At 42.2% G+C, this 12,173-nt stretch overlaps 1 protein-coding gene across 3 annotated transcripts in view; it reads left to right on the forward strand.

The window, feature by feature from the left end:
• The window catches only part of dennd5b (DENN/MADD domain containing 5B), a 90,097-nt gene extending 78,172 nt beyond the window's left edge, over nucleotides 1-11,925 (forward strand). For all 3 annotated transcript variants that reach the window (XM_028570519.1, XM_028570518.1, XM_028570520.1), the window contains 8 exons: nucleotides 3,105-3,226; nucleotides 4,289-4,434; nucleotides 6,307-6,425; nucleotides 6,635-6,810; nucleotides 8,115-8,197; nucleotides 9,156-9,282; nucleotides 9,659-9,833; nucleotides 11,086-11,925. In XM_028570519.1, the coding sequence (XP_028426320.1) occupies nucleotides 3,105-3,226; nucleotides 4,289-4,434; nucleotides 6,307-6,425; nucleotides 6,635-6,810; nucleotides 8,115-8,197; nucleotides 9,156-9,282; nucleotides 9,659-9,833; nucleotides 11,086-11,269 (1,132 nt within the window). In that variant the 3' untranslated portion in view covers nucleotides 11,270-11,925. The remainder of the gene's footprint in view (nucleotides 1-3,104; nucleotides 3,227-4,288; nucleotides 4,435-6,306; nucleotides 6,426-6,634; nucleotides 6,811-8,114; nucleotides 8,198-9,155; nucleotides 9,283-9,658; nucleotides 9,834-11,085) is intronic.
• Nucleotides 11,926-12,173: the final 248 nt, after the last annotated feature.

The raw sequence follows: 12,173 nt of genomic DNA on the forward strand, positions 1-12,173 counted from the left end.
CACCAATGTGAAAACCCAAACAAAATGAATATTCTATCAAAGGTGTGAAGACATAGATATTTTTAAAGCTTATGGACTTGATAGTTGCATATCTTCTGTAGGTGCTAGTTGTTCTCTTCCATCTCGTGGATAATAGCTGCTCTTTATCGGACCAGACGTGTATTTGCCAAACCAACTAATTTGTCTTCATCTTTTGAAGTCTTTTCTCTTGTGAAAGTGAAAAATACAGTTTGGAAATACTCCAGATGAAGCATAAACCTTACCTTTTGTGTGGCTGCCCAAGTAAGCTTTCCAGTGTGTCTTCCTCCCTTCCTTAATGTGGTTCGCCAAGCTGGAATGTGCTCATTGCTGCCCCTATGTGGCAGATGATAGTACAGGTGACGGTGTGTCTGTGTGTGCACTGAAACAAACAGGGTCAGACTGGGAACACAATTTGGCCCTGGTCTTATTACTTACTTATCAATTATTTATAGACATTTTTAAGCACACTCATCTTCATCTGTCTCAGGTCTTAAACTGCTTTATGCTGCACTTGTATGTTGTCTACTACTTTGTTTGTCCGGTCATGTTGTTGTGTATGCACTTGAGTTGATTCAACTTTTCAGCAGGATGCATCCAGGATTGTTTCTCAACCAGTGGAAGAGATGGTCCCCATTCGGGCTGGGACTGTACCCGCTCTGCCTCATGACAGGAGAAAATCTAAATAATGCATGTTATTTACAGGGCACCTTTCTCATTAGATGCTTAGCATGCACTCAAAATTATTACAGAAATGTTATAGCATTTACAGTGGTGTGAAAAAGTGTTTGCCCCCTTCCTCATTTCCTGTTCCTTTGCATGTTTGTCACACTTAAGTGTTTCGGAACATCAAACCAATTTAAACAATAGTCAAGGACAACACAAGTAAACACAAAATGCAATTTGTAAATGAAGGTGTTTATCATTAAAGGAGAATAAAATCCAAACCATCATGGCCCTGTGTGAAAAAGTGATTGCCCCCTAAACCTAATAACTGGTTGGGCCACCCTTAGCAGCAACAACTGCAACCAAGCGTTTGATAACGTGCAATGAGGCTTTTACAGCGTCCTGGAGGAATTTTGGCCCACTCATCTTTGCAAATTGTCCTAATTCAGTTACATTAGAGGGTTTCGAGCATGAACGGCCTTTTTAAGGGCATACCACAACATCTCAATAGGATTCAGGTCAGGACTTTGGCTAGGCCACTCCAAAGTCTTCATTTTGTTTTCTTCAGCCATTCGGTGGTGGACTTGCTGGTGTGTTTAGGATCATTGTCCTGCTGCAGAACCCAAGTTCGTTTCAGCTTGAGTACAGAACAGATGGTTTGGTAGACAGCAGAATTCATAAACCCCAGACCATCACACTGCCACCACCATATTTTACAGTTGGTATAATGTTCTTTTTTTATGAAATGCAGTGTTCCTTCTCACTATACTTGGACACACACCTTCCAAAGAGTTCCACTTTTGTCTCATCGGTCCACAGAATGTTGTCCCAAAAGTCTTGGGGATCATCAAGATGTGTTCTGGAGAAATTGAGACGATTTGATGTTCTTTTTTGCTCAGCAGTGGTTTTCTCCTTGGAACTCTGCCATGCAGGCCATTTTTGCCCAGTCTTTTCCTGATGGTGGAGGCATGAACGCTGACCTTAACTGAGGCAAGTGAGGCCTGCAGTTCCAGTGGGGTCTTTTGTGACCTCTTGGATGGTCGTCGCTTTGGGGTAATTTTGGGCACTCCTGGGAAGGTTCACCACTGTTCCATGTCTTCGCCATTTGTGGATAATGGCTCTCACTGTGGTTCGCTGATTCCCAAAGCTTTGGAAATGGCTTTATAACCCTTTCCAGACTGATAGATCTCAATTAAATTGTTCCTGAATTTCTTTGGGTCTCGGCATGATGTGTAGCTTTTATGGATCTTCTGGTGGACCTTACTGTGTCAAGCAGCTCCTATTTAAGTGATGCCTTGATTGTGAACAGGTGTGGCAATAATCAGGCCTGGGTGTGGCTAGAGAAATTGAACTCAGGTGTGGACAACCACAGTTATAGTATGTTTTAACAAGGGGGGCAATCACTTTTTTCAAATGATGGTTTGGATTTTTTTTTCTCCTTTAATAATAAACACCTTCATTTACAAATTGCAACTTGTGTTGTCCTTGACTTTTTGTTTAAATTGGTTTGATGTTCCGAAACACTTAAGTGTGACACACATGCAAAGGAACAGGAAATGAGGAAGGGGGCAAACACTTTTTCACACCACTGTATAAATGAAATTTAGTTTTCCAGTTCAAAAGCTTTAATTTCAAATAAGGGTGGAAAAGATGATGACAAATTAGATTTAGTTTGAAATCTACTGCCAGGTTAATGGTTGAACACCACTGTCCTCCATCGTAATCTCAATAAAGAACATCTTGAAAGGTATTTGCAGTTTTACATAATTCAATTCAATTTTCATTTATTTATAGTATCATAACAAGAGTTATCTTGAGACACTTTACAGATAGAGTAGGTCTAGACCACACTATAATTTACAAAGACCCAACAATTCCAGTAATTCCCCCAAGAGCAAGCATTTAGTGTGACAGTGGTGAGGAAAAACCTGGGACAGACCCAGGCTCTTGGTAGGCGGTGTCTGACGGTGCCGGTTGGGGGGTTGATGAACTGTTGCAATAATAGTCACAATAAAGATAATTGAACAGTGACTAGAAATAGCAGTTGTTGTAGTAGTTCATGGCATAGCAGGACACTGCAGAGCATATCAACCATATTATTTTTCTATTACAATATGTTCTTAATGCAATTAGATACATTTAAAAAAAAAAAAACATTAATAAATAAAGAAAATAAAGAAAAGACACATTGCCCGCTTCCTTTCTGGTTTATTTGAATAATAATAATAATAATAATAATAATAATAATAATACAAGGCTATCCATTACCAGCACCTGACCCAACATGAAAATGTATCCAAACACATGACAACGAGTTCTAACCTATAAAGACAGCGGATGGTGATATGATATATAAGTAATATTGTGCTGTCTTTGAGCCTGACCTGATCTGACCTGGCTGTGCTATGCTGTGTCTACAGGAAGCTGTACAAGCGCTACGCCTTCCTGCGCTGTGAGGAGGAAAAGGAGCAGTTCCTCTTCCACCTGCTGTCTCTCAACGCCGTCGACTACTTCTGCTTCACCAGCGTCTTCACCACCATCAGTGAGTCCCGCACGTGCCCCCTGACCTCTATTCAGTCATAGTTGAGCTTCACCGTTAAATCCCAAGCTTCGCTCTGATTCACAGCAAACGTCGTCAACACAAGTCACAGGCTGACCAGCTCTGCATATATTTAAAGTGACTGAAAAGTCTGCTTCAGGGCATCAGCTGGGACTGTCAGAAAGGGACAGAAGCCCCTCAGCAGGTTGGAAGATAAATAAATCCAACAGGTTGTGAGATGATAAAGACGTTAAATAAGTACACACAATCTGAGAAGGGAACATCGCTCTCACAGATGTGGTCGAATTCCCAGCCTACAAACTCCCGCTGTGAGTTACTACTACTACTAGGATCACCCCGCTACTCGCCTCGTCACAGCCGCTCTCGATCCCGTTGTTAAACCCTTCTTTGATGTATAGCCTCCTGTTTTTACCTCTTAAGAGTTGTCAGTAGTTGATTTTTTTTGGAGGCGTTTCTGAATGCAAATAGCCTAATCGTGAACGAGCATGGTCGTTAAGTACACGTGGGATTTATCAAGATTGATTACTTACGGTTTAAAAGGGCAGATATTTTTTTTGTAGTTAAAGGAATACACCACCGTTTGTTGAAATAGGGCTTATCACGGTCTACCCTGAATGTAGATAGGTGGGCTGATGCATTTTTTGTCTCAGTGCAAGTAATTAGGTTGTTTTTTTGTATTTTGTTGGCTCACTTTTACTCACAACATGCTAACCGGCAACATAGGATTCCATTCATTACGCTAAGCTAACTAGCAGCGGTGCTGCCGGTGTTGCACCGTCCAACACAATGCATGCACAAGAAATGCAGCTTTTATACCACAATATATTATTCAACTCACAGACCAGCTATGCCTCTCATTCAGATTAATGAACACACACTGCACATGCAGACTGTGCACGTCTGCAGCCCCTGATACTCTGATCTGTTATTCTGTTGCGATTTCATAATTAAAGTGGCCCAGTTAGATAACCCACTTTGAGTCTGATTAGCATGTTAGTGTTTATTTCTCTGTTCTGGTGCTGACGTGGTGTTTGCCCCCTGCAGTGATCCCGTATCGAGTCGTCATTATTCCCATCAAGAAGCTGAGCAACGCCATGACCACCTCCAACCCCTGGGTGTGTGTGTCAGGAGAGCTGGGAGACTCGGGCATCATGCAGATCCCCAAGAATGTCCTGGAGATGACCTTTGATGTGAGTAGTGTGACCTTTTGTCACTCTGAGTGCAGATGGGTGCTGCTGAGCATGTTCTTCAGTTACACTCTCCGTTTACCTCCCCTGTCATCACCGCCGTCTACCATCACTACTTGTTTACGTTCATAAAAGGGTCATTCCCATTTATTACGAGACAGTCTCGCATTGCCAGACGTATCTCCTGTGGAGTAAGGTCTGGCTACTGAAGAATATATTTGATAGAAAATTAGTGAAGAGAGTCTCAAGCCACACTGACCTTATTTTCTCTGTGTCTAAAGGCCTGGGAGTGATAGTGATAAGACTTGTGGGGGGTGCAGCTGGATCAGAGAAGCGCCCAGTAAATTCATTAACACAGTATCAAAATTAACTGGCCAGATACAACAATGAGAGAACAATGGTCTAGTGATGGATCTGCGCGATGGATCTGCGCGAATCGCGGTGGGAACCGGAGGCCTGGACCAGGTGTGCTGATAACGGCACATACATCGTTGCAGAAGGAGGAATCTGAAGAAGGATAAAGAGAGAGGGTAATGTGAGGCCGGGCATTCGGATTCACTAAAGAGGATTGACTTGAACTAGAGGACTCCTTTAAGTTATTTCTGACTTACCATTAAACAAACACAAAGGTTAAAGGTACAGTCTGAGACGACTTGAATTGATCCTTAATCGACCCTGGCCACTGGGGCCAGGCCCGAACCGGCACAAGAATCACAAAATCTACACTACACCACACATACATTCTGTAATAGAAGGATAAAACGCTCTGGGTTGTTTGCATGTCTTTAAAGAGCTAATGAGCTATGGACAGACAGGCGCTGTTATCATTTTTAATTGCATTCATCAACATATACGCTATATTCTGTCCTTGTACATTAATTAGACTGCTGAACTAGGCTATTTACAGAATATTGAGCTGACCAGCCCAGGTAGTGTTTACGGAGTCCCAACGGGGCTCCAGACTTCCTGCTCTCCTCCTCACTCTGCATGTCTGTCCGAGTGATCTTTTCATTCTGTTTGCATGTCGGACGATGTCCTTGTTTTACTTCTGAGATCACCAAACCACCATTTTGATTGTCCATCCTCTGTGTCTTAACAAGTGTTTCCATCTCCCCCAGTCTGCTTTCAGGCCTCACACACACATCTCCGCCTTGTTCAAGGTTAGAGGAAGCCCCTAGTCCTTTTTCATCCATCTCCCATTATCTCGGTCTGTCTCTTTGAAATGCTTGTGTTCCAGTTGTCCGTAGCCTGTTTCCCCTACAAGCATTGTTGTCATGTTTAGTTTGGATTGGGTCATAGTTGGTCTTTTATCTTGCTAGAAAGTTTTTTTTTTTTTTCTTTTCAATTGAACACCACCTTTAATTCAGCTACAGTGAATCTTGAATCTAAACGCTGCTCTGTATTATATTTCGAGGCTGTACTGTAATGACTAGCACTGCTTAAAACTCTTAAGAGAATTGGGTTAAATAGAGACCTGTAAACTAAGTCAAGTTTGTGACAAAAGTTCTTTGGAAACTAAGTGTGGAAGCCCAGTGCATTAGCAGTAGCCCCATTAAAAAGGATTAAGGGTTTAATTCGACTACTTCTCATTTCCATGGAGTCCATGAATGCAGCAGGGAAATAAGTTAAAGATACATGTAGAAACTGTATAAATAACACAATTATATTGAACTAACTCAAACATCTATTCACTTCAACTTAATAAAACCCAGTGAAATGTAATCAGTCTGGAAGTAGGCACTGCAGCAGCAACGGTTCTCAAATAGTGCTGTACAGTAGGTGATTTTACAATGATGAAGTATATCAATTAGGATTTGATATTGCAAGATGATATTCATTCAATATGAACTAGATTTGTCTCTTGGCTGTGTTTAGTGTCAGAACCTGGGGAAGCTGACCACGGTGCAGCTGGGTCATGATAACGCTGGCCTCCTGGCTAAATGGCTGGTGGACTGTGTGATGGTGCGCAATGAGATCACAGGACACACCTACAGGTGAGTGGCATTCCAGAAGTCCTTTTTTTCTGGTTTCCAAAAAAGCTTTTTGCAGAGCTTTCAAGCAACCGAGCAAACTCTGTTTGTTGATGGAGTTTCTGTTTGATAACAGAAGGGGGAGGGGGGGAGAAAAGAGGAACAAATATCAACCAGTAATACAAAAAACGATCCATCTGAACCCCTCAGCACTTTGCCGTCTCCATCCCCAGGTTCCCATGTGGCCGGTGGCTCGGTAAGGGCGTGGACGACGGCAGCTTGGAGAGGGTCCTGATTGGTGAGCTGGTGGTGCCCAGCGGAGAGGAGGATTGCCGTACACCCCCGCTGCAGCGCTCGCCATCCCAGACCAGACGCATCAGCATCACGTCACTGTCTGGAAGAGGATACAGTGAGTATCTGTCAGGGCGGGGGAAGTGCATTCTAGTAATAGACCCACTCTGATTTTTAATAGTAGAGTTTATGTAGAGATGAGGGCTGTAGATTGTCCTGTCCAACACCCCAACAAGACAACGAAGAAAGATGAATTACCTGTTAAATGATATTTTCTGTATTTTTGTATTGGAGCCATTGTTTTAAGAAAATAACTTTTGTCTGTGTAGTTATTTTCAGGAAACTTCTTGGTAGATTATTAGTAAATGATACGGACCTGGAAGATAAAGCATGACTCTTGTTTATACCAACAATATGGAGTCCAGAGTGTGCCACCAGAGACTTTTACAGAGTACATTTTAAAAAGCCATTTTAATTAGGATTTAATTAGGAATAAATTAGGATTTAAATGGCTCAAAGTAAAATACGTCATAATAAAAAAAAGTTAATTAACACTGAGGGCGTTCTTGTATTTGGGCCGAACCATCCAAAAAAATGCTTTCACGCTATAAACGAACCAGACCATGGTTCAGTTTGGTCTAGACCGACACCACCTCTTTTTATCAGACCAAAATTTGGTCTTGTGATCCGGACCGTGGTCCAGGGGGGGTTTCACACCTGTAATTTTGGTTCGGATCAAAATTACATCAAAGTCCGGGCCAAATGAGGTAGGTGTGAAAATGCCCTAATACTAGTTAATATGCCTGGCCCCCGCAGTCTGCAAGATACTGAACCCCAATTTTCTCCCAATGCTGCGCCTATTGGTGTGTGAATGTGCATGAATGTTTATCTGATGCGCAGGTGGCACCTTGTAAGGCATATAAGTTTATTTATTGATAAAAATTCAACACTGGAGTGGTCTATAATTTTTCCAGTTTATTAAAAAGATAGATTATAAAGACAGTAGCGTTCATGTTTACATGCGGGCGCCATCTTGGATAACAGTCATGACCAGTCGAACGCCAAACGTGCAACCAGTAACCAGTAGCATAGCTCAAGCATGTCGACTGGTCATGACTGTTTTCCCAAGTTGGCGCCTGCATGTAAACATGAACGCTAGTGTCTTTCTAAATTATCTTTTTAATAAACTGTACACTTACTTCTCATTGCATATTGTTTATAATGTTATCATTCGATTAGCATGAAAACCGATCCCAGAGAACAGTCCACTCGGTACACATATAGGTTCATTTTGCGCCGGAATTTTCCTTTAAGGCATAAATACAAAGGACCTGATCTCAGTGTCCTAGGTGACGCTCATAATGTTGGATGATCTTCTCTGTGCATATATGTATATCAATGCAGCTGTTTTCTGGATTCCAGAACCGACTTCAGCCCAAATCCAAGAGGCCATTGGGGAGTCTGTGAACAACATCATCAAACACTTCCACAAGCCAGAGAAAGAGGTCAGTGACTGATCTCATTCTCAGCAGTGTCTGAATTCCTCTGCTGATAATGAATGAGCTCATGTTCTAAGCTGTACTTTCTCTGAACCCTTCCCATCACTAAACTCTCTCTGTCTCTATCCACTGACTGTGTTCATAATGTTTGAGTCAGTTAAGTGCTGGTCTAATGGCAGTCCTACTGCCACAGCAGAGGAAACAGATGTACAGATAGTTCAGGCCGCGCTTTAAGTGCCCTCTGTCAGAGTGGAGAGTGATGCATTCCCTCCGCAGAGCTATGGAAATCAGCAACAGTGAAGCCAGTTCTCTCCAACTGCTCTCATAGTTTGTTTTCTGTCGCAGCAGGCAGCCGTTAACAGAGGAAAAAGCTCTAAAAGCCCTGTACACGACCTACTCAGCAGCAGACAGACACAGTTGGAGACTAGCTGGTGAACATTTAGCAGCAGAATATTGGACTTTATTCATCAGGTGGACACAATCCGACTCCAAATGAATGCTAATGTTGACCTGTAACTGCTGGATGTGTGAATAAGCAACTGTTTGCTCACAAGTTCACCATATCAACTTTGTGATATGTTAATGTTCGATTCACAACTTCACAACACAGCATTATTCAAAAGGCCCCGAAAACCACACAGGCGTTTTGAGACCTCTTCCCAGTGGGTTCTTCCTTGTGGGGATGTGTAGACTGATTGATTGACATTTTCCTGAGCCTGTTAGCTTTGTTGCATCTGTCAGGGCGGGACAAATGACAGTTTTGTCATTCGTATTGGTAGAAAGGATTCGTGATCTAATAAATACCCCATCGGTGCTCTGACCCACCTTCAACCTGAGCAGAGGTCTAACTGAAATCCCCTGTGTGGCTGTTCCGGGGATTTAAATCCCATCTTTGAACTGGGTGGTCTCTGTGTTCTCTGTGTTCCATGTATTGATGCTTGGTCTCCTGGTTGTCTGGACGCAGAGAGGCAGCCTGACTGTCCTGCTGTGTGGAGAGAACAGTTTGGTGGCAGCTCTCGAACAGTTCTTCCATCATGGCTTCAAGTCCGCCCGGCTCTTCCAGAAGACTGTGTTTGTGTGGGACTTTGTGGGTAAGTGTGCAGTGTCAGTGCCATCTGCTGCTGATGAGAGGAAGTATTTTAATTTGGCCCATTTTAGGTGATTAATGGGGAAGTAATGTGTTCATTTTGTCAGAAATTCTGAGATTTAGTTTCACTTGTTTGGTTCATGCTTATTGAGCTCCATCTTTTACATGTTTGTTGTTGTTATTTGGCCACTGGTGCATGTCTGCTTTAGTTTTCAGACAAGATGTATGTAAAAAGGGAAGGCGTTGCATCACTGAAGTATTGCTGAAGAGTATTGGTTATTTTAGGACAAAACGAACGTTTGTAGAAAGTTGTGTTCGGTAACTGTAGTATATGCCGCGAGCTGAGTGGTTTTTGTGTATCTCCTCCCCTCCCTCTGCAGAGAAGGCTGTTGCCTACATGGAGTCAGCAGACCAGATGGGAGACCTTCAGGAGACTGCGGAGCCCCTGGGGATGACCTGTCAATCACTCTGCCACTACGTCAACTCCATCAACTCCACCCCCAGGAACATCGGCAAGGACGGGAAGTTCCAGCTGCTGGTCTGCCTCGGAGCCAGGTCAGTTGGAAGCCAACACTTGGACATGTCTGATTTAGAATTCTGTACTATTCACAATAAGCATGGGTTGGATATATATACAGTATATACTATAATATCTTTCAGGAAATGTAGTTCACGTCACCCTTCTAGCTGTTGGGAACTTCAGCAACTCTGATACTAAAAGGTGTACTCACACAAACGATTCATGACCACTTCTGGCCATTTATTTACAATATTTACACATTTAATGAACAGAAATACCTAATACGGGATATGACAAAGATACACGTGTTTTATTAACATACATTCTATTTAGACATCAATTGTATGTCTAACCAGATACAATTGTAAGAGTAATTTTCTAACTATCATGATTTATGCTATAATGCACAGTGTTTATGTAGTGTTCCAGTCAGGTTTCAGATCCAGCCAAAGCCCTGAAACTCATCAGAGACAACAGCACAGACCGAAATCCCTTATGATTTAAAAAAACAAAAAACAAACACAAACTGTTTTTAACTCTGGCTGAGAATAATAATGTTCACGTCTTATGGTAATAAGCTGTCTGAGAAACTAAAGTTTCCAGGGCTTTTCTGTACATTTCATGGCAGAAAACCGTCTGAGAGCCTCACCATTTGTTGCTTGCCAGAGGCCTGTAGCCCAGGAACAGACAGACTCTAATTTATTGAAATTTATTGAAAATAATTCTGGTACAGGATATAAAATCCTCTATTCCAGACTCAAGCAACACAAAACATATATATTCACATTTTAACGTGTTTTCATAAAACACATTCATTTCATAACTGAAATGTTCTAACAATTCATAAAGAAGTTACATAAATTACTGACAAGCTTTATAATTATACATTACACCTTTTGACAGGCAAAATGCATCCAACCTGTACTTAAAAGAATGAATTGAAGGGGAACACACAACTTCTTCTGGAAGCTCGTTCCATGATTTTACCGCACTGAATGTGCAAAAATTCTTTCTCTTTTCAGACAGGCATGTTCTAGGGTAACGTTTTAAAGAATTCCCTTCTGTCTCGTACTTGTTGCTCCAAAACTGAAAGATAGGCTCAACTGTATATTCCCTGTATATGATGTAACAAACCTTTATGATGACAAATCTCTATTTGAGATTTTCCTTAGCTAGTCTAGTTATGAGATGCTGTATTCACTAAGTTCTACTAACGGTCTGAATGTTTCGATAGCCTGGTACTCCTGCCACCGATGTAGACATGTCCTCTTACTGTTTGTCGTGCAGGGACCGCCTGCTGCCCCAGTGGCTCCCCCTGCTGGTGGAGTGCCCGCTGATCTCGCGGATGTACGAGGACACGGCCCTGCTCCGACACCGCTCCACTGTCAGCGCCCTCATCGCAGTCCTGGAGACGATCCATGACTTCCCCATCACACTGGAGGCCTCGCTGGTCAAAGGCATCGACCTTTAGCCCCCGGAGGGACCACTCGGCATTCTCCTCTAAAACTTCCCCCATCCCTTCCACTTGAAGCCCATTGGCTCTGGGGTTGGACACGTGACCAGGGAAGGAGGAAGTGAGAGTCGAGTGATGAAAACTGAAGAGACGTTTGATTACCAAAGCCACGCTTCGTGTGAGAAGGCGAGGCTTTGGTTCAGGATGCAGTATTATTACCCCCAAAGATCCTTTTTAATTCAATTACGACCAGTGCTTAATTGTGTTTTATTTCATGAACTATGCTGTAAATCCCAATTACTTGACATTACAGTGTACACATTTCTAGAACATACTATTCGGTTCAGGTTTATTGCATTATCAGGCAGCCATTGGTTTCACTACTGACTAACGTAAAGCTTGCTGTAAGCCAGCATATAGTTTATATATTTCTTAGTGAGTTCATGAAAAGACCCAAACCAACAATGTGTTAGGCTCTCCATCCTTACTGATAGTACATACTCTGGCTCTCAGCTCCAAGCCCATTTCCTACCAAAGATATCCATCTTTAAAAACAGCTTGCAAATATATAATTAAAGTAATTTTTATTTTTTTTAAAGCTCTGTAATTTCTTATAACAGCTTGTCACTGTAGTTTTATCAAACATGACTCAAACTAAAGGAAATTAATTCACATTTGGTGCTCTGGTGAGTATTCGTGGTACACGTAATGAAGGAACATGTCACTCAGGGCAACAGTGTGGCTCACTGGTGTGTTTTAATAGTTTTTGGACAACAGCGGAGCTCTATGGCACAGAGGAAGAAGATATATCACGTACTTGTTTGTAGGATCAATCCATTGTTGGGTTGGGTTATTTCATGGGGTTTGATGACTACAAGAACAATATAAAATATCACCAGACTTACACCAACGTGTAATGCTA

Source organism: Perca flavescens, chromosome 23 (assembly GCF_004354835.1).
Source record: "Perca flavescens isolate YP-PL-M2 chromosome 23, PFLA_1.0, whole genome shotgun sequence".
NCBI lineage: Eukaryota > Metazoa > Chordata > Actinopteri > Perciformes > Percidae > Perca > Perca flavescens.